Genomic DNA, 27,255 nt, shown 5'->3' with positions numbered 1-27,255 from the left:
CCAAGGTCCAGGCTCAGACCTGATGTGGTTACGTCTGCCTCACTCCACTGGCCAGAGCAAGTCATGGGATCACACTCAAAGCTAGGAGGTGAGGACAGCTCATCTCCCAGTGTGAGGACAGTAAAGGGGGCAAGGCAGACGTGAGGAGGGGTGAAACGTGAGGGACACGGTCCAACACACCACCCAGGACTTTTCTCCCAATCACTGCATTTACCTCCTGAACACAGGAACCAGGAACCCGCTTCACCCTGGAGGATGCACACCCGTGACGGCTCCAGGGAGCTCCAGCGGGCGTCTAGAGACCACCTCCACCTTGGCTGGAGGGACCACTGAGAAGTCCAACCCTGAGTTGGTCCTAGCTCCGTACTCCCAAGTCACTAATTTCCTGGAGTGGAGACCAGGGGGAGGAGGTTCCAGGAGCAAAATGGACACACGCAGACACAGGCCTGTTTTGTTAACCTCATCACCATTTATTGAGTTGTGAACTGTTGCCATCACTGCTGAAATCTGAGACTCACTCATCCTGATCCTCCTCTCAGCTTCCCCTTGAAAAGGAAGCCTGGAGAAGGATCACCCCAAACACCACGGGGTAGAAGGGAAGACAAGGGCCGGGTGGGGGGTGGGGGGAGATGCAGGGAGATGAGGGACGGGGAAGGCAGCAGGACCAGCGTGCGGGGACACACACGCACTCCCTCACACACACACACAGAGGCAAAGACCAGGGGTGTCCATCTCTGCTCCAACCGGCGGCCGGGAGAACATCAGGGAAGGACCAGGCGTCCAAGAGACATTTCAGTCCTTCCTGTCATGAAGCGTCTGCCGGGAGGGGCTGGGCCACAGTTACTGGTCTGTGCGGAGAAGAGGCGGGGAGGGGGGTTCAGACTACCGGGAGAGGCTGGATGAAAGCCAGTCACTTCCCTGCCCTTCATCTCTTAAGCTTTCCCTGTAATAAACTGTAACCAGGAGTGGAACAGCTCTGCTGTGTTCTGAGTCCTGCAAGAATCGCTGAGCCTGAGGGGGGGTTTCGGGGCTCCTGAAATTGCACTCAACCTGTGAACAAGAGTCACTCCTTCCCCTCTCTTTTATATGAATCCCATCTTGGCTTATCTTAGATAAAATCATCATTGGAGGACTTCTCCAGAATCCAAGCAAACCTCATGCTGGTTTAAGCAAACACCTTTGAGTGACTGACAGTCTGGAGGTGGCAAATGGTGTGTTTCTGCAAGGGATGTGCTCCATTTAAGAATTCAAGTCCCCCTCAAAGGGGCACCCCCTCCCTTCTGACAGCAACAGCCCACACGTAGCCAGCTCATGCTGCCCTGGAATTATGGAATTCTTTTTTTTTTCCTTTTTCTTTGTGTATCTTTTTTCTTTTTGGAATTATGCAATTCTTGATTTTTTTTGTGTAATTTGGGGAGACTCCCTCCTTTTCAGACCTGCATAGGAGGCAAGACATTCGTATTTTTGTACTGCATTAATTCAAATCTGCAGGTCAAATTTCCCACTGAAAGCGGCCTCATTCTGCTCCGGTGAGGATGACAACAAACAGAACTCGAGGTCAAAGCATTTGAGAACCAGGTTTCTGGTGCAAAGTGTGCTGGGGGCAGGGGGCTGGGTCCACAGGCTCCTGGGACAGACGCTCAGTTCTAGCACAGGTGGGGCGGGAACTGGCACTCAAGCTTAGACGGGGGTGGAAACTCCTTCCAGGATCTCAAAAGCCAGGAGTCAGAGCTTTGTTAGGGACTAGGTTAGTGACCAGGGCCCAGTTCTAGAGTAGGCTTGGGTTGGGGCCCATCTGGAACACAGAAGCTCGAACACTGAAAACCAGCCTCAGAAGATGCTGAAAAGCAGTGCTATGGTCCAGAGAACAAAGTGGAGATTGCTACCTGTTCTGGAATGTACTGGGCTGGAAACTAGTCCTTGGGTTTGGAGTCCACTGGGAACCAGGGGTCAGCTCTGTGGCCTCGGGCAGGGCCCCCCTCACCTTTGCCTTCAGGGCACATCAGGCCTGAGCCAAAGCAGCTTTGATGGCGGCCACCAGCTTCAGAAACTTGCTCTCCGTGTCCACGTAGCCATCGCCTCCCTGGAGAAGGGAGGACCAGGAGAGGGGTGGGCTGGGACCAACAGGCCAATCCCAGTCCCAACCCCCCAATGAGGCAGGATGGACAGACATACCTTCTTGGAGTGAACCAGCTTTCCTGCTACGAACACTTCAAAGAAGCCGGTGACCTGGGGAGTCCCCTCACCGCACTGGGGAGAAGGAAGAGACGCTGGAGGGGCGGAGACGCCACCTTGCGGACATCTGCCCCTTCCCAGGGAAGGGAGAACACGGGGGAAAGGGGGGGCTGACCAAACCACCCCCGCTGCCACCAGGGCTGAGGGACAGACAGACAGACAGGACCCACGTATGACCCCTTCCCCTTCCCCGAGACTCACGATGTCCAGACGGTTAGGGAACTCATCTTCTAACTTCTTCTTGAGCTGAAGATACTGGAAAGGGGTGGGTGGTCACACCAGGGCCCACAGGAGCCACGTGGGCGCCCCACCTCCCCCCACCCCGGGGCTAGCCCCCCTCCCCCACTTTCCAGGGAAGCCTCTTGGGACCACATCGCTTACCTTGGGCTTGTAGCCTCAAGCGCCACTGGTGGGAGCGTGTCCAAGAGAGTGGGTTCCGGGAGAGAAGGAGGGGGACAGTGGAGATCCGGGGAGGGGAGAGAGAAGGGGACAGCGGGGATCCGGGGATGGGAGGGGAGAGGCAAGGCAGGCAAGGAGACGGAGGCAAATGGGGGGAGGAAGCAGGAAGAGATGACGAGGGACGTGGATGATACGAGGAGGAGGAGACAGACACTCTCAAAAGAGGAAAGACAAGGGGGGCACACGGGGCGAGGCGGGGTGCAGCCCAGAGATGGGGAAGCACAGGAAGAGAGCCAGCCACACGAGGAAAATGCATAGAGCAAGGGAGACAAGAGACAGCATGGGGGGCGGTGCACAGAATCAGGGGCGACAAGGAGAGACCACAAGCGCGAGGCAGAGGGGAGAGGGAGGCAAAATGGGAGAGCCAGGTCAGGATGAGAGCTGCCCAACTGCAGCAGCCCCACCCACAGCAGGGAAATCATTAAGGCAGGATTCCCAAGGCCCTCCCAGGCCTGAGGGTGAGCGATAACCGCCTCCCCACCTCCCCACCTCCCCCCTCTGCAGACTATTTCGGGACCAGAGTCTGGTGCTCAGGCGAGGGGCGGGGAAGGGGAGGTGCCTCAACATGTCACTCTACCCTCTGCTTGACTCAGCGGGCAGGAACACTGCTCACTAACGCAGGGGCAGATCTGAACCTTTCAAACCCCCAGGCAGGGACCCTCCTCCCCCGCCCCAAACGGACATTTCAAACAGGACAGCCAACAGACCCAGGTGCGGGTTACCCGTGTGATCCGCCCTTGCCCCACTCCCAGCCTCGGTTTCCGCACTTGTAAAATGGAGCTAAAATCCCTGCCCAAGGAGTTTCTGGGAAAGGAAATTCAGGGAACATGTATTTATTAAGCGCCCACAAGACCAGCATGCCTGTGCAGGTCAGTACAATCCAAGGCGCCAGGGCTATGACACCGTCCAAGGGACGGAACACTTCCTGCCGAGCAGACACGTTTTCACCCTTAAAGCGGGCAATTAGATCAAATGTGTAACACCCAACACACCGCACTCCCTCCGCCATAACCATTAAGACGACAGGCTGGAGGGGTGGGAGGGAGGTTCAGGAGGGAGCGGACATATGCACACCTACGGCCAATTCATGGTGACATATGGCAGAAACCAATACAATATGGTAAAGCAATGATGTTACAATTTAAAATAAATTTTTAAAAAATCGTTCCCTCTACGGATGGGAAAAGTGGGGTCAGAAAACGAGGAGGGTTAATAGCAAAAAAGCATCCACCGTCTGGGTTTGAATCCTTGCCCAACCCAGGCCGGGACGATCTGGAACCTTCTGACTCTGGCCGGCCCCACCCGGGAGACCGAAGCGCCCAGGGAGGTCCTCTTGCATTACAAACCGACCCCCACCCTGAGCCCGGGAATCGGAGGGGGGGAGGGGTTAAAACGACACACACGTGTCTCAGTTCTACCTTTTAGGACCTGAGACGTCTAGAATGTCGCAAATTGGGGACGGGGGAGGGGGGGACCGAGAAATCAACGTCCTCTGTTTTCCGCCTCCTCCCACGCCCACCGCACCCACACGGAACCCTCCCTGGTGCAAGGCTCTCCAAGGGTCCTGCCCGCCACCCCACCCCCCCGCCGCGCACCCCCGACTCCCCCAGAGCCCAGCTCCGCCGGGACAGGGCGGGGCCCGGGCGGGATTCGAAGAGGGCACCTCTGGCCCGCGTGCTCACCAATAAACCACTCGGACGACTACCGCCATCGCTCCGGACCGCGGTGCCCGCTGCGGCGCGGACTCACGATCCGAACTCGGGCGCGGCAGGGCGACGTCTGGGCCCACGGCGGGGCGTGCGCACACAGCCTGGTTCCGCAGCGCGGACCAACGCCGGGGGAGGGGGGATGAGGCGAGGCCCCCGGGGCGGAGGCGACGGGCGCCCTGCCGCCCACCTCACTGAGCCCCCCACGCAAATCTCCCCCTCGCCTGCTGTGAGGCCAGGGAAAACCCCGGCAGAGGGGGTCCTCAGGAGAGCCCTCTGCGCACCCCGCTCCCGGGCCCCCCCTCCTCCGAGCCAGAATGGTACGGTCTCGTGGGGCGGGGGTTCAGGCCCAACCGCTACTGGTTGCAAACGGAATTGCAACTGACCTTGCTCGTTTCGCTGCGAGGACCTTGAGGGCGGCCTGAGAGCGAGAGGGGGCCGACTTCGAAAGGATTCGGGGTACACGTGGGCGGCCCCTGAAGCTGAGGTTTTTTTTTTCAATGAGCGGCCCGGCGAACCCGCTGCCTTATTAAATAAAGCCTGGCATCCAGACCCGGGCGCCGCCTGATCAGCACTGAAGTCCCCGCCTCGCCAACCCACGCACCCTTTTGCGCCTTCCAGACCTCTTCGAGGCAAGGGGTTCATGGAAAGTGCTAGAAGTTGGCAGCTGAGTTATAAGGGCTTAGAAAGCCGATGCATCTCTCTGAGCCTCAGTTTCCTCTTCCGGGCATGAATGCCTTCAGAGAATGTTTACCCATTTAACAAATACCTATTGGGTACCTTGCTGCAGTCAAAGGTTCTAAAGATACAGCTCAGTTCAGTCACTCAGTCATGTCCAACACTTTGCGACCCCAGGCTTCCCTATCCATCACCATCTCCTGGAGCTTGCTTAGACTCATGTCCATTCAGTCGGTGATGCCATCGGAAGATACAGCAATGAAAAAATAGCCAAAGTCCCTGCCCTCAGCCCTGCCCGAGCTCTTCCCGCCCCAGCTTCCGTCTTTGACCCCCTGATCGACACCTGCCGTGATCCTGATATCTCGGGGCTCGTGGCAGACTAGGTTCAATTCCCACCCCCCATTGCTGCCGGCTGTGTGATCTTAGTGGTCTTGGGCAGGTGTCAATATAACCACCCTATGATGCCGAGCAGTTAACACGCAGCCGGGCATAATCAGAGTCCCATAATCAGGTGTCTTTCAGGCTCCCAGGGTGCTCAGAACAAAAACCCAAGCCTTCAGAAGTCCCTGGTAGTCCAGCGATTAGAATTTCAGGCTTTTACTGTGGTGGCCAGGGTTCAGCCCCTAGTGGGGAAACTGGTATCTCCTAAGAGGAAGCTAAGATCATGGCATCTGATCCCATCACTTCATGGCAAATAGATGGGGAAACAGTGGAAATAGTGATAGACTTTATTTTTTGCAGGCTCCAAAATCACTGCAGATGGTGACTGCAGCCATGAAATTAAAAAAGACACTTGCTCCAGGAAGAAAAGTTATGATCAACCTGGACAGCATATTAAAGAGCAGAGACATTACTTTGCCAACAAAGGTCTGTCTAGTCAAACCTATGGTTTTTCCAGTAGTCATGTATGAATGTGAGAGTTGGACTATAAAGAAAGCTGAGTGCCAGAGAATTGATGCTTTTGAACTGTGGTGTTAGAGAAGACTCTTGAGAGTCCCTTGGACTGCACGGAGATCCAACCAGTCCATCCTAAAGGAAATCAGTCCTTTATATTCATTGGAAGGACTGATGCTGAAGCTGAAACTCCAATACTTTGGCCACCTGATGTGAAGACCTGACTCACTGGAAAAGACCCTGATGCTGGGAAAGATTGAAGGCAAGAGGAGAAGGGGACAACAGAGGATGAGATGGTTGGATGGCATCACTGACTCGATGGACATGAGTTTGAGTAAGTTCCGGGAGTTGGTGACGGACAGGGAAGCCTGGTGTGCTGCAGTCCATGGAGTCGCAAAGAGTCGGACGTGACCCAGTGACTGAACTGAACTGAAGGGGAAGCTTGGCCCCCCCCACCAAAAAAAAAAAAAAAAAAACTGCAACAAAATAACCCAAGACTTAGCATGCTTCACCCCTGATTGGTCCCATTATTCCCTCTGGTCCCTCTCAGTGCCCAGTCACAAGGAATCTTGGACCTCACCCACTCACTCACCTCTGGGCCTTTGCACAGCTATTTCTACCCTTCCCTGCTGCCTGATCCTGCTCATCCTCCAGGAATCAGTTCCAACATATTGTAGGAGAATTTTTGTGTCTCGGTAAACTGCCTTCTCCATATTATTAATACATCTGTTGCTGTTGTTCAATTGCTAAGTTATATGGTCACTCTTTGAGATCCCATGGGCTGCAGCACACAAGGCTTTCCTGTCCTTCACCATCTCCTGGAATTTGCTCAAACTCATGTGCATCAAGTAGGTGATGCCATCCAACCATCTGGTCCTCTGTCTCCCCCTTCTCCTCCTGCCTTCAATCTTTCCCAGCATCAGGGTCTTTTCCAATGAGTCAGGTCTTCACATCAGGTGGCCAAAGTATTGGAGTTTCAGCTTCAGCATCAGTCCTTCTAATGAATATTCAGGGTTGATTTCCTTTAGGACTGACTGGTTTGATTTCATTGCTGTTCAAGAGACTCTCAAGAGTCTTCTCAAGCACCACAGTTCGAAAGCATCGATCTTTTGGCACTCAGCCTTCTTTATGGTCCAACTCTCACATCCGTACATGACTACTGGACTGAGTTTGCTAATCATCACTGTCATCCCTAAGCACCAGAAACCAAGTGGCTTAAACCACATTTATCTCATGGTTCTAGAGGCCGGAAGTCAGCAATCAAGGTGTCAGCAGGATTGTTTTCTCCTGAATGCTGTGAGAAATAATCTGTTCCTGCTTCTCCCCTAGCTTCTGGTGTTTGATTGGCAGTCTTTGGTATTCCTTGGCTTATAAGCGCATCACCCAGTTTCTGCCTGCACGTTCATATGACACTCTCCCAGTGCGAATGTCTGGGTCTGTTTCCCCAGTTTGTAAGGACCCGGTTATTTTAGGTTAGGGCCCGCCCTATGCCAAATGACCTCCTCTTCACTCATTACATCTGCAACAACCCTATTTCCAAACAAGGTCACATTCTGAGCTGCTGGGGGTTAGGACTTCACAGATGAATTCTGGGTGGGAGATAATTCAAAATGTAACCAATCATTCAGAGTTACCTGATTCTATGGGGTCTGTTTTACAACTCCATAAACTGTAGGTAAGTGATGGCAACACAAGATATATCTTCTGTTTTTGTTTGCTTGTTCGTGTTTTTTTTTTATTTTTTTGGGGGGGGGGTGTTGCCGTGCCATGCAACTTGTGGGATCTTAGTCTTCCAACCAGGATGGAACTCGCGCCCCCTGCATTGGAAGCTCAGGGTCTCAACCACTGGATCACCAGGGAAATCCCACGATAAATCTTCTGTAGAGGTATGCACATAAATTCTGTCTGGAAGGAAAACCCTACCTCCCTTAGTCCATTTGGGTTGCTATGACCAGAATACTACAGGCTATATGCTTATAAACAACAGATATGTATTGCTCCCAGTTACAGAGGCTGGGAAGTCCAAGATCAAGCTGCCAGCATGGTTGAAGGAGGGCCTTCTCGTGGTTCATAGCTGGCACCTTCTCACTGTGACCTCACCAGGTGGAAGGGACTGGGGATCTCCCTGGAGCCTGTTTTCTAAGGGCACTAATCCCACTCACAAGGGCTCCACCTTCATGACTTCAGCACTTCCCAAAGACCCCACCTCCTCATACCATCACCTTTTGGGAACAGAGTTTCAACATATGAATTTGGGGGAAACACAAATTTTGAGACCATAAGCCCCCCCCGCCCGATATCTTGCCTCTACTTGCATTTTTGATTCACTATCTCTGATCTATAAATGCGTCCATTTTTTTTTAACTTTTTATTTTTTGGCCACACCCATCCAGGAATTGAACCTGCAACCCTGCACCAGAGGTGCGGAGTCTTAACCACTGGACTTCTAGGGAAGTCAGTGTGTCTGTTCCTTGAGTCTCCTCTGAACCAGTTGTAACACTTCACAGTGTTAAATGAAATCTTTAACACGTGTTCACTTTTAGATCTGTATGAGTCTTGGTTTCCCCGAAGTCTCTTCCCCAAGTCTTTTCTCCCCAGAATTATCTTCTAACAATGCTGTCCTCAAGGAAGCCCACCCACACCCCTCAGGCTGGCCAGGGTCCCTGTAGGGCTGCCGTATCACCACCCCAACCACTCTGGTTGTCCCCAGTCTGACATTCTCAAACACACAGCAAGTGGCTGGGCACACGGCAAGTGCCCAGAGGCTGTTCTGTTGACCGGACTTAAGGCTGAGAATTCGCCAGGGGCCTGAAGAATGAAGCACCCCCTCTCTGCCACTGAGAACAAAGAGGTCTCTGTCGCCAAGACGTGGGGGAGGCTGGAGGCATTAGTCATGGTTCTGGGGCTGGGAAACCATTCCTTGCTTGCTAACTCTCCCTCACACACACACGTGTACACACACACACACAAATGGTAACACACGGCTCTCACCCCCATCTGGCTAAAGCACTGCACATCCAGACAAACCACAGCCCAACCGGAGACGCAACACAGCACGCGCCTCTCTTCTGCTACACAACGACACAAAAACACACTAACTCTCAACACACAACAGCCCAGCCCATACCCAGCGGGATCACAGCATGAACACCTCCAATCGCACAACTCACAATGACTGCCACCTCTCCTCGGCCATGCGGCAGAACACACAACTGTACCCTGGACGCACAACGACACAACACGCCCATATCCAGCCAGAGCCACAACAGCCCACCCTGAGATCCTGCCCACGGGGACACATGATTATATATAGAGCAACACCGCTGGATTTGGTCACGGACGCTGATACACAACCGCACAGCTGCACACACACGCAGGATCATTAATGCCCCCCGACGTACGCAGACAGCAACAGACAGCTCCACCTGCTCCCAAGAGACAAAGGCACACAATTACACAGTGATGCAACAACACACGTCACCATGGCAGGGGCAAGACACACAATGAGACCATACAACCACAGTGCTACCCTGGGAGGCAGACTCCGGCACACAACTGTACAACCACACACACACACACATTAACTAACCCAATAAGCCAGCCCGACTCTCCCTGGGATGCGTCTGGACTTGAACACCATCGCACAACCACACACCACCCCAGGGACACAGTCAGGCAGAGACACTGCAGCCCAATTACACGGCGCAAGGCTCCCACCCACAGCCTCACAGTGACCCACACCCGAGCTCCGCAGGCCCGGGGTCACACAGTGAGCAGACATGGTCCCTGCCTTCTGGGACTCAACGTTATGTTCAAGGAGACAGACACAGGAAAACAGAAATAAACAGGGATTTCGAGAGGCTGTCGCGAGTGCTGGGAAGAAAAATAAAGCCAGGAAGGATGGTGGGGAGTTTCATAAACAGATCAGGGAAGGCAGCTCTGTTATTAATAAGGGCAGCCAGCCCTTGAATATACAATGACATAAAATCCTCCTTTGGGCCCTAAAAGGCAGGAACTGTGATCATCCCATTTTACAGATGGGCAAACTGAGGCACTTGGCTGAGGTCACACCAGGCCTTGTCTGACTGTGGAACCTGTGCTCTGAACCAGCTTCCTGCCAGCATGATGGATAAAAGCGGGGTGGGGACTTGTCAGGGACCTTGAAAGCTTCCCTGGTGACTCACACCGTAAAGAATATGCCTGCGATGCTGCAGACGCGGTTTCGATGCCTGAGTCCAAAAGTCCCCTGGAAAAGGGAATGGCTACCCACTCCAGTATTCTTGCCTAGAGAATCCCAAGGACAGAGGAGCCTGGCGGGTTACAGTCCATGAGGTCACAAAGAATCGGACACAACTGAGCGACTGATGCTGAAAGCTCCAAGGGGGTGAAGGAGGCCTGGACGTCTGAAAAGCCAGGAGATCCAGCCTCTGCCTCGTCCCTGTCCCAGGGAAGATGCTACCCGAGGCTCTGTGTCAGGGAGGGCTTCCTGGAGGAGGAGACTTCTGCCACACAGAGGTGGGAACTTGGCAGCGGGAAGAGCAGGATCTTCCACACCCGGGCCAAGCGGGGCATCATGCTGCACCCCACCTGCGTCTTTGCCAGCAGCCCCGACGTGTTGCACACGCAGGAGCAGGCAGCCAGGGGCGGCAACGGGAGCCGAGGGACCAGGAGCCCAGGCGGGGGTGGGAGAAGCCCTCTATCAGGGGAGCGGGGGGGCACAGTGATCTCGGGGTGCCCCTTGCCATCGGGGGTTACCCCTCACTCCTCCCCACACTCCGCCTTCCCTGGGGATGCTGACCGGGGACCCGCAGGTCCCAAGAGCCACACCTGGCTGGGTGGCCTTGGGGGGTTCACCCCGCTCCCCACATGGTGCTGGCTGCCCCAGCCTGGAGCTTGTCCCACGGCCTGGAGTATTAGTCGCTCAGTCGTGTCCGACTCTCTGCCACCCTGATGGACTGTAGCCCGCCAGGCTCCTCTAAAATCCCAGTTCATGGGATTCTCCAGGCAAGAACACCAGAGTGGTTGCTATTTCCTTCTCCAGGGGATCGTCCAGACCTAGGGACTGAATCTGTGTCATGCGTCTCCTGCACTGGCAGGCAGATTCTTGACCCCTTGAACCACCTGGGAAGCCCAGCAAGCTCCCCTGGCTTTTCACAAACAAAGCTGCTCTGTACTTTCATTACACACGTCTTTGCACGGCCGTAGGCTTTCCTCTGTCTGACACAAATACGTAGGTGTGAAATTCCTGGATCACAGAGGGGTATATGGTTCATTTTTTAAGGAAACTGCCAAACTGTTGTCCGTAGAGGTTGTAACATTTCATATTCCCACAAGCCGGGTGCCAGAGCTCTGGTTGCTTCATCCCCATCCTAACCCTCACCAGTATTTGGAAGACTCAGTTTTTTTTTTTTCATTTCAACATTCCAACGGGCCTGGGGAACTATCTCATTGTGTTAACTTTGCGTTTGTCGGAACTTTTCTGGTGGTTCGGTGCCTATGATTTTGAGCTCCCAATATAGGGGGCCTGTTTTCCATCCCTGGTCAGGAATTCCGTATGCCACATAACAGCTCACCTGCCACAACCAAAGATCCCGCCTGCCACAGTGAAGATCAAAGACCTGCAAGTGCAACTAAGACTCGGTGCAGTCAAATAAATAAATTTTTTTAAAAAAAGAAATGCTTTAAAAATTAAAATTGCATTTCCCTAAAGGTTAATGAAGACTTTCCATGCCCTTAGTTGCCAGTCTTTTCTGATGAAGTGTCTACTGCCTCAAATCTTTGGCCCATTTTTTATTGAGCTATTTGTCTTCTTATTAGATTGTAAGAATTCTTTATAGATTCCAGATATAAGTTTTTTTGTCAGATATCTGTCTTGGAAATATTTTCCCAGTCTGTGGCTTGCCTATTCACTTTTGCAACAGTGTCTTTTGAAGAGCAAAAGATTTTCATTTTGATGAAGTCCAAGGTACTTTTTTCTTTAATTATACTTCATGATTTGTGGCTATATAAGGTGTTCATATCAAACCTATGTACACGCTCAGTCGTGTCTGACTCTTTTTGCGACCCTGTGGACTGTAGCCCGCCTGTCTCCTCTGTCCATGGGATTTTTCAGGCGAGAATACTGGAGTGGGTTGACATTGTCTTCCTCCAGGGGTTCTCCCCCCAACCCAGGGATCAGACCCTCCTCTTGTGTGTCTCCTGCTTTGGTGGACGATTCTTAACCCATGAGCCTATATTTTCTTAAAGAAGATTAATGGTTTTAGCTCTGCTTTGGGGACTTAGGCTTTCTTTTTCTTATCTGGCTTCTTGTCTCGTTCAAATCCATCACTGCTAGTGGAGAGATACAGATAGCCTGACAGCAGGCGTCAAGGGGTGGGAGGTGGGCGCGACTGGAGCGCCAGAAACAATTACTAGCGTTAGAAAGGACTGCAGGCAAGATCCGCCCTCCCCGTGTATCAGGGAAACTGATAAGCATTTCCCTCCCCTAACCCTAAACTTTCCTGAAGTTACGAACCGCTCACTCTGCCTAGACTGCACAAGCAGTATGGTTTATGCTCCTGGTGTCTGCTTCCATTCTGGAAGTCTGGAATTTACGTACATGCTGGGTAGACTGTGCCTACGTGAACAGCCTCCCCCAAATTCTTGGGTGGGTCCTGAGTCTCTAACGCGCTTTTCTGCGCGGAAACGTCGAATGCACGTGGTCGCATTTTTGTTGCTAGGGAAACGTGCTGGGGCAGCCCTGCTGGGAGGAGCCAGAGGCAGGAGGCTCGCCTGTGGATTCCCCGGGACTCTCCCCTTTGATCCGCTGCGTGTCCTACTACATCTCCACAGTATTGACTATACTGTATCAACTCTATATTGACTCCTGTAAGACCTCCTAGCAAGTCGCTGAACCCGGGAGTGGTTTGGAGACCCTGACTCAACTGAAAACCCTGGGTCAGACCCAGATGGAGAGGGGGCGGTGCCTGAAAGAAAAAGTCTAAAATGCAAACTACACCATGCTGTTCGCTGTTCCATTGTGTGTGGGCTGCCAGGAATTGCTTTATGAAATTTAAATTCTATTGCACTGTGAGCAGAGTGGTGCAGCGGAAGCGTGCTGGGCCCATAACCCAGAGGTCGATGGATCGAAACCATTCTCTGCTAGCTGCAATGTTTTGGGGCTTCTCCGGTAGCTCAGCTGATGAAGAATCCGCCTGCAGTGCAGGAAACCCCAGTTCGATTCCTGGGTCAGGAAGGTCCTCTGGACAAGGGGTCGGCTATCCACTCCAGTATTCTTGGGCTCCCCAGGTGGCTCAGTCGGTAACAGAATCCGCCTGCAATGTGGGAGACCTGGGTTCTACCCCTGGGTTGGGAAGATCCCCTGAAGGAGGGCAGGGTAACCCACTCCAGTGTTCTTGCCTGGAGAATCCCCATGGACAGAGGAGCCTGGCGCGTTGCAGTCCTTGGGGGGTCTCAAACAGTCGGACACGACTGAGCGACGAAGCACAGCCCTAAGTGGGGAGAGATTGGGCATTTTTCATGGGTATGGGATATAATTAATGCAGATTCCAAATGCGTATTTCTAGCCCCTGAATGCTAGGTTTTTACATCCAACTGCCTACTCGACACAGCCAATTGGGCATCGAACGGGCACCAGCAATCTGAACTCCTGATTTGCCCACCCCACCTCTGCGCACCTCTTTGTCCCGTCTGCCCCCATCTTGAAATGACAACTCCAGACCAGGCAAAATAACTTGGAGCCCATTGGCTTTTTTCTTTGTAGGTCAGCCATTGATGGTGGCTTCACTCTCAAAATGTATCCTGGATGCACCCACCCCTCTGCACCCCGACCTGCTGGCGCTGATGGAGCGGCCACCACCTCCGGGCCGGACTCAGGGAGGCCTTGCTTTCTTTGTCTGTTCCCCACACGGCCGCCAGGGGGCGCCGGTCCGCAACCAGCGGCCGCTCACGCCTGGCTTCATCACCCACAGTCAGCGTCGCGGAGCAGAGACTGATGTTCCTCCCTCTTACCTTCTATCTTACACCCTCCTCACGACGCTCCAACTACACTGCGCTCCTTGCTTTCCGGGAACACGACCGACACACTGCCTCTTCAGAAGTTTTTTTTTTCTTTTGGGGAGGGGCGGTTGTGGGTTTTTTCCTTCATTAAAAAATCGAGGTTAAATTCACATCACATAAAATTAACCATCTTAGGCTGTAGGATTCAGTGGCATTTGGTACATTCACAGATACAATGATCTTTTCTTACAGGAAAGTCATCATTTCGTACAGGAAAGAATGGCGATGGGAGTTATGTGTTTTAACTGTGGTAAAACACACCCTAATCTAACCTTTATCCTTAGAAGAACTAGGAAGACTTCCCTGGTGGTCTAAGACTCTGCTCTCCGATGCAGGGGTCCCCGGTTCCAACCCTGGTTAGGGAACTAGATCCCACATGCCGCAACTAAGACCCTGTGCAGCTAAATACAAATATTGTAAAAATTAATAAACTGGTCAGAGTCATACTGTTTCCTTTCCCTATTTTATTTTATTTTTTTTTTTAACATTTATTACTTATTTGGCTCTGCCAGATCTTAACTGCAGCATGTGGGAACTAGTTCCCTGACCAGGGATCGAACCCAAGACTCCTGAACTGAGAGCCTGGAGTCTTTGCCACTGGGCCACCAGGGAAATCCCTCCTTTCCCTATTTTAACAGTTCTCTTAGACCTTAAGTGTATTCCCCTGATCATTAAAAATTCTCCCCAAAGATGGTGTTCTCTTAAATGGTGATGAAATATCCTGTTGTGTAGACATCCGACTTGTAAAGACCCGTTTCTATTGTCTACATTTAGAGTCAGTTTCTAATTTCAACTGTTTCTGTTTCCAGTTTTCCAAATAGCACAATGGCTGACATCTTTGCATCCATCGAGGCATCTCTGTCCACAATCTGAAATCCTTTTGAAAAAAAAAAAAATGTGGAAAAGCTGGGAAAAGTCTTAAGAAGAAAAAAGAATCTCCTGAAATTCCCCCAAGAGAGTCCCCCAAGAGACTCTGGGGTTAGTTCAGTGAACCGCAGCGTGGATGCGGGCAGATCCTGTTTGCTTTATTCCACAAAGAGCAGAACACAAGCGCATTCCGGTTATCACACAGGCTTCCGACCCTGGGTGACGGCCTCCCTCCCCCGAGGGGCCTGCCCGCCCCATAGCCATTACCACGCTTCCTTCCATTCTGCACAGCCCTCTGACCAACCTGTCTCTACATTATGTTTTTTCCCCCAAATTTCCGGTTGTTTCCTTCGAGCATGTTCCCAAGAGTGCAATCAGTGGGTCAAAAGGTAAGAACATGTATGAGGAGTTTTTGGCACAGATTACAAGTTTCCATACTTTTTTTTCCCCCAACCATTTTCGTTTTCCCTAACATTATTATAATAACCAAGACTCCTCTAGGGCTTACTCTGTCCCAGGCCCTTTTTCTAAGCACTCTTATGTACAGATTCCATCCTTGGAATAACCCACACTTGCAGACAGGGACTCGACACAAAGAGGTGAAGTAACCTTCATGAGGTCACACAGCTAGTAGGTAATGGAGCTGGGATTTGAAATCAGAAGCTGGCTCCCAAGTCCACCCTCCTAACCACAATTTAAGGCTGCTGCCTACAGGTGGGTTGTTTTTTTCTTTTTTTTTTTTTTTGCCACACTGGGTCTTAGTTGCAGCATGCAAACTATAGCACGTGGGATCTAGTTCCCTGACCCGGGATCGAAACCACGCCCCCTGCAGTGGCAGCGCGGAATCTAACTTACCAAACCACCAGTACAGTAGTGGGAAAGGATGGAGAGAAGTCCCTAGTAGCTAAAGCTTTAGAAGGCCAACTCACGGTCCCTCTGCAGTATCAGTATACTATCGTTTATTCAGTCAGCACCCAGCTGGTGGGTTAATTCCATTTTTATACCACAATCAGGCAGATACAGTTTCTGTGGTGCTGGAAGCTTTTTACAACTGGGGGGACTCACTGTAGGAAAAATAGCAAGTTACAAGTTCAAAAGGAGGTGTAGGACCTTGAAAGGGACTAGTGCAAGTAACTGGCCTCGAACCTAAGCTTCACCATCATGCTAAATCCTAATGTATTTTTTCCCAGTAATTATTAGGAAGATTTTCAGACAGTAAAGGCAAGCGAGTTTTCCCGGGACTGCCACCTAGATTCTACCATCACATTTCCCTGAGCTTGTTTGATGTCGAATCTAGATATCTATCCCTCCCTAATCTGTCCCCCACCCCCCTTTACTATTTTATTCTTTTCAAAAGGAGTTGCAGATCACAGGGCTGTCATTGCAGCTTGCAAATCATTTAACTAGAGTTCAGCATTTTCTTTTCTTTTAATGTAAAAACCAGAAGTGAAAATGTAATTCATGTGCAGGAAAACCCACAAATGTCTTCCCGGCCGACCCTGGTTGTTTTTTTTTGCACAGGCACACACACATTCCTGAGGACTCAGGACTCAGGACTTGGGGCCATTAAACAGCACTTCCTGACGACTCAGCATTTGCTCTGGGGTAGCTGGGACCACCGCACCCCGAAGGTGTCCCAGGATCTGGCAGATGCTCTGCTGGCCATCTATGGACATTAACAATCTCCTCCCTTCTTCCAGCAGTTTAGCTTCCTTCAGACTCGCTCCCCAGGATAGACTTACTGGGTCAAAAGGCTGGGGCTTAAGGCTTTACTAGACGTGGCTTTTGCTTTCACTTCAACTTACCCTCTTCTGACCCCTACTGCATATACGCACAAGAGTTGTTTTCTTGTCTGTACAACAGTCTTTTCTATTTTTAAGATGGCAGAAGGGGAGGAACAGCAGAAACAGTCCCTTAAATCATGATGTGGGGGGGAAGGAGGAGGCTCTGACGTTAGTCTCTCCCTTCAGCCATTTGTTTTATAAATTGCCTGCTCTATTTTTATAAGCATCTTGTCCTGGAGCAACCTGCCTTAAGTCTGTGGTTTTAAAAAAAAAAAAAAAACAACAAGAGAGGAAGACTAAAGGAAAACCAAAAAGCAATAAACATTTCTGGCAAGATACCATGCATGTCAAAATGAAGAGCCTGGGAGAAATGTCTGTAACATGTATGATAGTCTTCAGATCCCTAATAAACAAGCAGCTAACTACAAATAAACAACAGTCCAAGAGGAAGACAGTCCAAAGGTTTGGAGAGACATGGAAGAAATTGCCAGTGATCATTTGAAAAGATATTCAACCTCACTGGTAATCACAATAAACTGAAAATTCATGAGACCATTCAGTAATGGAGCTATGAGCAAGCAAGGGGGCTCCTCGGCTGTTGGAGGGCAAACTTCAGCACAGCCCACTCACAGCAATTTGGCTGAATCCAAACAACCCTTTAGGTACTATCCCTGCAGCCCAGAGATCCACTTGCAGGCACTTGTCCTATAAGCTCATCTGAAAAGGCACAGGTACACAGGTATCCCCTTCCAGCTTCACCAGGAGTGATATGGGGCTGGGTGAGTGGAATTCTATGCAGCTGTGAAAGACTAAAGATGCAGCCTACACAGATGCAGGAAAAAATTCCCCAACATGCGTATAGGGCAAATTATAGAACCACATAATATGATCCTATCCAAAATGCAGAAAAATGAAAGGACTTCTACTTTCTGATGCCCCTGTACATAATTTAATAGACTCACACAGGGTACATGATGGAGCCATTCACAGCAAACTGCAGAGACAGCTAGCTACCTGTGCAAAGGGGTTTGGAATGGACAGCAAAGGTCAAGGGCGAAAATTCACCCGTTCTCTGGTACTTTTATGAACCACAGTGACGACTTACAATGAGACCACAACGCTTTACTACTTGTAGAATAGATTTGAAAAAGTCCTTTACAGTGGAGGGGAAGGCGAGAGGATTAACCCCTACCAATGCCCATCAGTTTCCCCACTTTTAAAAGGAGGGCATTCCTGCCCTCCTGACTGGTGGCTGGACAAGGCGGGACAGGCAGGTGGCAAACGTCAGCTGCTGCTCCGGCCTGTGATGGGGGTGCCGTCAAGGTCTGCCTCCCCACCACTGGATGGCCACGCCCCGCGTCAGAAACCCAAGCGCAGCCGCCCACTCCGCAGGCCTGCCTCCTCTGCCCTTGCCTCTGCCGGCCGGGCCCCGCCCTAGCTTCCCACCGGGCCCCAGTGGAGACGACGGTCCTGCACCCACATCCCTGTGTGCTAAACGGGGCGGGCAGGGGGACAGCTGCCCCCAGGAGGGAGACGAGTCATGAGTCACACGCAGCGAGGCCCAAGGAGCTGGTCAGAAGGTGCTTTATTGGGGGGTGGGGGCTCCGGCGTGTCTCAGCAGCTACAACCTGGGGACAGAGGGGAGGCTGAGGGAGGGCCAGGGGAGGGGGCCCGACACCCTTGTCCACGTGACACCCTTCTTCCAGTGTGGCCCTCCCACGTCCCCTGGGGCGCCCTCCCTGCCCCGATCCTGGGGTCCGGTGGCTCTGGCGGGCCAAGCCTCTCCTGGGCTTGGCCAAGGCAGCATTGCTCCACCCCAGCCACAGCGACTGGGTCTGGGACGGGCCCTGGGACTGGCTGGAGACCCTTGGGGAGAGGGGAGCCACTCACTGGATCTCTCGGAACGCCCGCTTCTCCACCAGTTTCACTTTGTACTTGCGCTTGAACCTGGAGGAGGGAGGAGACAGCAGTCAGCCAACCACCAGCCCATCCCTCGCGGGAAGGTCCCGGATGCCCGCCCCCACCGTGGCGCCGGCTCTTACTTGGCTCGCTCCCGAGGCTCGATCATGTTCCTCCTCTGGAAGCTCTTGAACCGGTCACGGAGGATGTTGCCCTCAGGCTGCGAGACACGGAGAGGCCTCAGCGGGCGCCTGGCAGAAACCCTTGGGCCCTGACCTCTCCACGGGGGTCAGTGGGGGTCAGCCTTGCAGTTCCCCCGTGAGCCAAGGCACCCAGTCTGGCCTCGTGTACACCAGGGCCTCGGCCTGCTCCTGAGCTCGTGGGGTGACAGGTACTGACCCGCGGACCAGCCCTGAAGAGGCGGCTGGAGAAGTGGGAATGGGCGGGTCCGGCAGGACCACACAGGGCCCGTGGCCTTGCGGGGAGCTGGGCTTCCGGGGGGGTGGGGGGGACCAGGGAGCCACAGCAGCTTCTGAGCGAGGGAAGAACAGACTCTGCTCTGAGCTTTAGAGAGACCCCTGTGGGGCCGAAGACATGGAGGGTGGGGCTGGGGGACCAGGCACAGCCCAGGAGGAAAGACCTTCTGAGGATCCCAGGCTCCGACCATCGCATCACCCAGCCCGTCACCCTGGGGGACCCCGTGCCCTCAGCCCCCAGGCAGTAGCCCAACCGGCCCCGCCTGGGGCAGCCGTGATGTCGCCCACAGTCCCTGGCGGACACGGGGAGCAAGGATGGGTATCATCACTGGGCACAGGCGTCTCCCCTCCAGCACTCTAGCCGGACAAGTACCTTCAGGGTCCTGAGCGAGTCAGAGAGCTCCGAGCTGAGCTGCACGTCGATGTCGGGGTCCTGGTACCTGGAGATATGGGGCAGGGTGTCCAGGAGGTCAGCAGGGCCTAAGGCCGCTCCCAGGAACAGCAGGCCCAGCAGTGAGGGTTACAGAACCTGGGGCTTTGGGGAAAGAGGGTCTCCCGGGAGGAGCCCAGGCTGAGCAAAAGTAGGAAAGCGCCCGCCAAGGGGTGGGGACCCCTCCCGGCCTCCCGGGGAGTACCCAGGCCGGGCCTCACTTGAGCCGCCCCAGCCGCCGGGGCTTATCAGCCTCTGCTAGCCGCTTTGCCTGCCGCCGCTCCCGCCGCCGGGCCAGCTCCGCCAGCCGCCGCGCCACCTGCGCCTTGATCCCGCGCAGCCTGAAGAGCTCCTGGTGCCGGAGGCGGGCGGCCCGCACCGCGGCCTGCTGCGTCCTCTGCGGGGACAGCGGGGTCAGGGGCCCGGCCAGACGCCACCCGCCCTGGCCACCCACTGCCATGTCACAGGCCTGTCTCCACGGTGACTGTTCCCTGAGCCCACCCATATGTCTCTACGGCTCACACACCCTTCCCCAGCTTCACCCCAAACATCAGCCCCACGGGGGCCGGGGCTTGACTAGAATGTTCCCCACTGTGTCCTCCGAGAGGAGGTTGGGAACTAGTCCTCCGCTGACCAAGTGGCTTCAGGGACCCCAAACAGCCCTGAGAGACAGGCTGTGGGCCTCGGAGAGGCAGGCCTGGGCCCGCGGTGCTCACCAGCATCCGGGCGGCCTTCTCCCGCCGCCGCTGCTGCTCTGTCTTCTTCTCCAGGGCAGCCGGGCGGCCGGGCGCGGGCGAGGCCTCCGCTCTTGCGGCCGGGTCTCCAGCCTCGGGCCCCTCGTCCTGGCCCTCGCCTGGTTCGCCCTCCCCGTCCGACTCCTCCAGCAGCCCCTGGCACATCTCCCGGAAGGCAGACTCCTGGGGAGAGGGGGCGGGTCAGGCGCTGAGCATGGGGCCGGCGGGTGGGGCGGGCGGGCTGCTGGCGGGTCTACGCTCACCTGGGTGGCGGCCTGCTCCGAGGCCGGCAGGGCCAGCTGCCGCTCCAGCTTCTCAGCTGCCTTCTCCCGCTGCAGTTCCACCTCATGGGCCGCCCAGAGCAGGTTCTGGGAGGGGGCGGGGATGCGGGTGAAGACCCAGATCTGGGGGGCCTCTCCCCGAGTCACAGACCTGGGCCTCCCATCTCCCACCTGCGCCCCCACCCTGGTATCCAGCACCCTGCGCTGGCTCCGACCCTCCTCCCAACCCTGGCCTCCCTGCAACATCCAAGGGGCTTCGAATCCTTAACCTCACACCTGCTCTGACCATTCTCTTCAAGGACGGTGTGCTCTTTATAAACTGCTACGCTGCACACCCATGAAGCCCCCAGTACACGGAAATTCCTAAGACAGGGCGGAGCGGGGGCTGTCCAAGGCCAAGGAAGACAGGGCACTGGGGGGGTGACGGCTGACCGGCATGAGACTTCTTTCCGGGGGGAAATGGTATAAAACTGACTGTGCGATGGCTGCACATCTCTGGATACACCTCACACCACTGAATTGTGCCCTACGAGCGGGCAAATCACAACCGCCTGGGAACCAGACCTCAATTATTTTTTTTAAAAAAACAAAGACCATCTGATCTCTCCGTGAGTAACAGCCTTAGCAAGCAGCCTCGTCCTCTGCGAGTTCAGCACGGGTTTGCTCCCAGAGACCCCACTCCCCAGGTGAGGGCCGCAGCTCCCGCCCCACTGGCTAGGAACCCATCTCCCAGTAAACGACCCTGGACGGCATTCACGGAGCACCAGTGTCCACTGGTGACCTGGGTTTCCCTTGGGAAATCTGTGCTCCCCGAAGGCAGGGGATTGTCCTCTTGGCCCGTGACACCCGTGCCTAACAGACACCTATGAAGCACACAGTGACTCTCGCGACCAGCTTCTCCTGTCGCTAAACTCCCTTTGCCAGTCCCCAAGGCTCATACGGTCACGTGGTTTGTTGCTAACAGTTGAAGGCTTCTTGTGTTTATGTCTGAAAGGTCTCCCATACCTCTGGGCTCTCACACACGCTGCTCCCTCTCTCTGGAACACTCCATCCTTTCTTACCACAGCAAGCTGCCCCCAGCCTCAGTGCTGATGCCTCCTCCTTCAAGAAGCCCTCCCTGATTCCCACGGCTGGATCCGATGCTCCCTCCGTGCCCCGCCCCCCCCCCCCCCCCCCCCCAGCCCTGGCCACTGTGGGACATCATAGTCCAGGAACAGGTCTGTCTGCCCGACAGAACTGTGAGCCCTGGGAGGACATGCTGACCCACTGGCCAAGCGCTGACCAAGGAGAGGCCTGGCGGGGCGGCCCGTGTACCTGGTGGTCCTCAAAGGCTGGGTTGTACGAGGCTCCCGCGGGCGTCACCTCCACGGCAGGCGCCTGGGAGGGCCTGGTGTGCAGATGCTGCGGCCGCTGGAGGAAGACAAGACCAAGGACGGGTGAGGCCCAGGAGTCCCACGACTCAAGCTCCCGCAGGCACCAGCACTGGGACCGCGGGTCCGGGAGGCAGCAGAGGCCTCAGCACAGCCCACAGCCTTCAAGCTGGGAGGGGCCTGTGGCATCTGAACGATGCAGAGAAGGGCTGGCACCCCGGGTACAGCATCCCCAGGACAAGCAGGGGCTCTGCTCGCCTTTCCTGAAAAGAGTCCCTGTCGTCCAAGTGGTAGAGGACACTTGCAAAGTCGTGCAGCAGTCATCAGGCCGCTACTGAAATCGGCAGCTGTGTTGGGCAGAGGGTACGAGGGGCCCTGTCAGCAGAGGGCACAGCCGACGAAGAGCCGACAGACCCTCAGAGCAGGCCTGAGGAGCCTGTGATAAAGGCGTATGGTTCCCGGCTCAGCTGAAACCTACTCGTGGGAACGGCACTCTGACACTCTAACAGGTCCCGGGGCACCCGAGCACCGGCTCAGCTCTGAGCAGAACCTCCCCAGCCAGATCCCCGTTTCCCTGCTCAGCTGGCTCCCACCCCAGCGAAAGCCTGGGGGTCACCAGGTTGCCCCTCCCCAGCCCCCACTGCCCACCAGGCTGGGTGCTTCCGCCTGAGGACTTCTCCTGGGTCACCCCCCATTCCTCTCCATGACAGGGTGCCTGCCCCACCACAACCCCACCTCCGCAGAGCACCCCATGACACCGCCGCTCTCCTATGCAGAAGCACTTGAGATAAAGCTCACAGCCTGAACTGGGCTCCCCGCTGCCTTCTCCTCCCAGCTAGCCCCATGGGCCTGCCCTCACCGGGAGGCTCCGCCCTTCCATCTCCAAAGGCTCCCTAGCTACCCCAAGACTCCAACCCATTTGCACGCAGCATCTTATTTCCCTGTGACGGTCTTCCCTCGTCTCCCTAAAAAGCGTCCCACCACTCTGCTACCTCCCTCGGAGGCAGCGGACTCGCGGCCTGGCTCCAGCCTGTGCGTTCATGGTCCCAGGATGCTCGGGCTCTGACATGGCATCTCTATGGCCCCATCCTCTGACCCCTAGCTCCAAGGACGCCCTGCTGATGAACTCTCACCTTCACGCCTTTCTTCTTGGTCTGCTCCAGGAAAAACTCATCCTGGCCCTCCAAGGGCTGGTCCAGAGGGTCTGCGGAGGCAGCGAGGGGCGGCTGCTGGGGCAACAACGTGGTCCCCAGGGGCTCCCTCCTAGCCCTCCTCCCTTCAGACAGATGGCACCAAAGTACTTATGCAAAGATAGCCAAGGAAGGGCTGATTCTCAGACCCCAAAGGGCTTCGAACGCCAGGGAAGAGAGCACGTGAACGGGGTCCAGAAAGGAGAAAAGACCCAAGGCCGAGGGACAGGCATCAGCCCGTTCCAGAAAGCAGAGCAGGAATGAGGACAGGGAGCCACTTCGACACACCAGACTATGCCGAAGACCCTCAGTGACACCCGCAGGGTGCCCCCCCGAGATCACTGCCCAACCCAAAGCGCTGGGCCTGGCGCAGGGACACTCACTGCCTTTGGCCCAGAGGTCGTAGAAGGGCCGCTGGACGGTGTCGTGGGGCCCAGGCTTGGCTCTGGCCGCTGGCGGGTTGAGGAGCCGGGCCTGAGCCCTGCGTACCTCCCCGGGCAGCTTGCCCTGCTTCGCCAGCCTCTCCCATAGCTGCTCCTTCCGCTTGAGCTTCCTGGCGTTGGGAACCTGGTGGGCGAGGACGCTGGGTGGGGGAGAAGCGGCACGGAGCGGTGGGTGAATTGGTCCCTGCCCCTCAGGCACCCCCAGTGTCTCCTCCCTCCTTAAGGGGCCTCCTCAGGCCCCTCCTACTCCTCACTTGGTCCAGCAGCTTCAGAGCCGGCCTCCCACACCTGTCTCCCTGCTGAGACCTGGGGGCCCTCGCCCGGCATGTCCCCAGGGACCTCACACAGCGCTTCAAAACCAACCTCAGTCTCCCTCCATCCCCTACCCCATCACTCACCCAGCCCCCTCCCACTCCTTCAGGGTCAGTCACTAAGCCCTGCCAGACCCTGCTCCTGACTGGGGCGCCCGCCTAGCCCTGCACTCTGGCCCCAAAGCCCTTGGGAAGGTCTAGGCTCTTCTTTGCCTGCCCCAGCCCAGCCCCAGCCTCGCTGCCTCTAGTCTGTCCTCCAAAGCCCCTAATCCAACCCCATCTTCCCCACCAGCACCCTTCACTTGTCACCCTCTTTCCCTAGAATTCCTTCAGGGCCAAGAAGTGAGTGGGGGCCCCACAGAAAGGCATGAGGCCAGACCTGGGGGTGGTGGGGGAGGGGAGGAGGGTCAGGGGGGTCAGGGGACACTCACTCTTTGGGAGCAGGGACCTTGGAGGTGTTCTCTAGGATGAGGTCGCTCCGGAGGGGCTTCTTGAGAAGCAGTGACCTCTTCTGGCTTTTGGTCCTCTTCCTGTTCAGCTCTAGGGGTGGCAGAGAGTCAACACTTCAGGCCTCCTCACTACCCAAGAGGGACTTCCTGCCCTTCCCACCCCACCTCCCCCCCACCCACTGGAGCCATCAGACCTGCAGGCCCCAGGCTTCCACCTGAGGAAAGAGGCCCCAAGGGCAGAGCCCAAGGGGCCCGAGCTGTGACCACCCACCACACCCATTTTCTGGGCCAGCTGGAGGCAGCCCTGTGCTGGGGACCCAGACCCACAGCCATGCAGACAAGGGGCTTCCTGAGGCAGCAGGAAAGTGGCCACAGAAACTTCAACACTAAAAATAAAGCAAGTGACGAGGTCACATGAGGCCCAGGGAGCTGGACTCAGGACGGACCCAAGACCATTGATTCTCAGCACAGGGTAATTTCCCGCCTTTACTTCTAAAGCATAATAAGAACTCCAGGGCAAAACATACTGGGACAGAATCTGTATCCTTCCATTTGCTACGAAACCTCACGAAAGTGACTTTGCTCCTATGCGGCCAAAACAAGATTGTTTAATGCCTACCCTAGGGGTCAGGTGAAGATATGATTACAGCTGACCACTGAACAACACGGATTTGAACTCATACCCAGATCTGCTTCAATACTAAATACTACAGGAATCCACAGATAGAACACCAAGAATAGGGAGTTGATCACAACCCCTGTACTGTTCAAGGGTCTGTTGCATTTCAAGATCCCAACAGCAGTGATCACCCATGAAAGCATGTAATCACTGTCATTGTTTAAAAAAAAAAACTAAGAATCTATAACTACTTCCTTGCCTGTTCACCAAGGCAGCTCCCTGCCTGACCCTTCAGTTCACAGAACAAATCTTCCTTCAGTAAAAGCCAACCTCTTTAATAACCCTTTCTTAGCTGCTCAAAGACTCCACCCACCCACCAAAGAGGGCCCTTCATCTTCCTTAGACCAGATCCCCTGACTGATCTCATACTTGCTCGCAAAAGGTACCCTCCTGTGACAGCAACCTGGTGTTTTGCTTATTACAGCTATTGGCTTTCCAATTAAAATGCACCTCTTAGTTTTTCTATCCTCTCCTTAAAGAAGGCCGCTTATTTGTTATCTTTCTAGGTATTGAGAGTAAACCCTATTACTCACTGACGCAAACCCTAACTTGCTTCTCCTCCATTTGTTTTAGCAGGTCCCAACCCTGTATTTTGACAAGTTAGAGCAAGCAGGCCAAGACAAGTTTCTTACCAACTCATTGATTTGATCCTTTTGTTCTCATTAAAGCACATCTTACTGACTAAAACAGGGCTGATTCCTTACAAGTCCTTAGTTTGCTTTTCTGCAAATTAACGGAGACCTCCTAAATTATGTCCTATCTACTCATCAAGGCAGATCCCTACTGGCTGCTTTTCCAGGCACTGAGATCTCTCTGAAACTTCAGAAAGAAAATGAGTTATTTAGATTAGTCTTTAGCTTGCTTTCTGCTCATTTCAGGTCCTCTTGTTTATAGCAGAGATCCTTTTCTGATGGTGTTTGCCATCCAAGCCACGCCGTTTTTTGGAGGCCAAGGTGGCCTAGGTAACGACTAATCGCCATACACCGCCACTGAAACCCTTCCTCACCTTTATCCTTGAAGCCAGTGTCCACGAAGAAAAGTTTCTCATCGGGGGCCTCTGATATCAAGCCACTGGGAGATGGAAATGCAGAATGTCAGCCATAGATGGGAGGGGGCTGCGGAAGGAGCAGGTTTAACCTCTCAGGCCCAGGTTTTCTTATGATGGTCATTCAACCACGCACTAACCGCCTGGAGTCCCCTTCAGGTGGGCGTCCCTCCGTCCAATTTGCAGAATTTAATACGTAAAACGCACTAAACTACGGTGGGTCACTGGACGCACTGACATCAGGAAAACTATTCGAGGTTTACCTGGGAGTCTCGTATCTGGTAACCTGATCAAGTCTCCCAGCCTCTCGCCCAGAGTCCCCGGGCCACCTGCTTGGGTTTCTACGGCTGTGCCCCAACAGGCGCTCCCAGCCCGCCGGAACTACCCCCAGGCAGCACGGCCTCCCAACCGTCCACACACAACCTGGTCCTGCTGCCGGAAGTCCGGCCCTACGCACCCGCTCGTGCGCTCCTGCAGCCGCACGTCCTCCAAGAACTGATCGACCTCCAGTCCCAGAGGCTCTTGAGCGAGCCGCCGCCAGCCTCGCTTCTTATTTCTTGGGCCTCGCCGCCGTCTCCTCAGCGCTGGATCCACTGACGTGGGTCGCAGCCCCAAGAAGCCGGTATCGGCCTCGCTTTTCGAGCACTGCTCACTACCACCACCATTACTTCCTGCCGCCATCTTGTTAAAGAAAGAACCAGGCCGCCGGCACCCGGAACTCCGGTTTGGGGCATGCGCGCGCCTAAATCCTGCCCCTTCTCGTGACGTACTTCCGTTGACCGCCATCTTGGTAGGGTGGCTGGAGCCACAAAGAGGCGTGAAGGCTGCCATCTTGGTAAAGGATAAATGGCTCCTCCCTCTCCTGCAGATTCGAGCTGGGCCCGGGTGGTAGGTTCCGGGTTCTAGCCCTAGGCGAAATACCTTTCCCGACAACCTACTTTTTTAATCTGAATGTTTTAATTTGCTGAATATTTTTTAAAAGTCTAGTTTAAAAAAAAAGATAAAAAATAAAAGTAGTTTTCTTTAAAAAGTAAAGTTAGATGGGACTTCCCTGGCTGTCCTGTGGTTAAGACTCTGCGCTTCCACTACGGGACGTAGCAGGGAACTTAAGATACCCCACATGCCCTGCTGTGCAGCCAAAAACAAAACAAACAAACTGTCAGGACAGATTCAGGACAAGGCACATTCCAATCTCAGAACGTTTGACCTGTCAATGTTCCAATTCTAGAATCTTGGAAATTGAAGAGCTTTCAGAAGTCGAGGTTGG

The 27,255-nt window shown here is 54.4% G+C and overlaps 1 protein-coding gene, 1 long non-coding RNA gene and 1 other non-coding gene across 5 annotated transcripts; all 3 read right to left on the bottom strand.

Moving 5' to 3' along the window:
- Positions 1–449: 449 nt before the first annotated feature.
- Positions 450–4,509, bottom strand: LOC136161500 (uncharacterized). The gene is made up of 6 exons (XR_010661736.1): positions 4,377–4,509; positions 2,617–2,641; positions 2,437–2,490; positions 2,176–2,250; positions 1,985–2,083; positions 450–848 (listed from the first exon to the last, which is right to left on the bottom strand). It is a non-coding gene; the product is annotated as an uncharacterized lncRNA (long non-coding RNA).
- Positions 4,510–18,249: 13,740 nt separating this feature from the next.
- Positions 18,250–26,676, bottom strand: NOP53 (NOP53 ribosome biogenesis factor). Of its 3 annotated transcripts, none has more exons than XM_065926408.1 (13): positions 26,446–26,676; positions 25,950–26,014; positions 24,247–24,355; positions 23,445–23,644; positions 23,005–23,075; positions 21,816–21,911; positions 20,484–20,588; positions 20,203–20,403; positions 19,708–19,883; positions 19,430–19,496; positions 18,724–18,800; positions 18,547–18,628; positions 18,250–18,309 (listed from the first exon to the last, which is right to left on the bottom strand). In XM_065926408.1, the coding sequence occupies exons 1-12, from the start codon at positions 26,667–26,669 to the stop codon at positions 18,568–18,570; spliced, it is 1,452 nt and encodes a 483-aa protein (XP_065782480.1). In that variant the 5' UTR covers positions 26,670–26,676; the 3' UTR covers positions 18,250–18,309; positions 18,547–18,567. The 3 variants fall into 3 exon arrangements, with proteins under 3 accessions (XP_065782480.1, XP_065782478.1, XP_065782479.1); XM_065926406.1 differs by having other exon boundaries at positions 18,572–18,628; XM_065926407.1 differs by having other exon boundaries at positions 18,250–18,628.
- On the bottom strand, positions 19,282–19,391 carry LOC136162330 (small nucleolar RNA SNORD23). The gene has a single exon (XR_010662131.1). It is a non-coding gene; the product is annotated as a small nucleolar RNA SNORD23 (small nucleolar RNA).
- Positions 26,677–27,255: the final 579 nt, after the last annotated feature.

This window comes from Muntiacus reevesi, chromosome 2, assembly GCF_963930625.1.
Source record: "Muntiacus reevesi chromosome 2, mMunRee1.1, whole genome shotgun sequence".
In the NCBI taxonomy this organism is placed as follows: Eukaryota; Metazoa; Chordata; class Mammalia; order Artiodactyla; family Cervidae; genus Muntiacus; species Muntiacus reevesi.
The sequence above is the reverse complement of the archived record's forward strand: the minus strand, read 5'-3'. Positions and strand labels throughout refer to the sequence as shown.

Excerpts from the sequence above, each read along its gene's own strand:
- NOP53 (XM_065926406.1), bottom strand. The coding sequence starts at position 26,669 with ATGGCGGCAGGAAGTAATGGTGGTGGTAGTGAGCAGTGCTCGAAAAGC. Across the intron at positions 19,497-19,707 it reads CGGCGGCTGGGGCGGCTCAA|GTACCAGGACCCCGACATCG; the intron begins GTGAGGCCCGGC and ends CCATATCTCCAG. Across the intron at positions 18,801-19,429 it reads ACTCGCTCAGGACCCTGAAG|CCTGAGGGCAACATCCTCCG; the intron begins GTACTTGTCCGG and ends CGTGTCTCGCAG.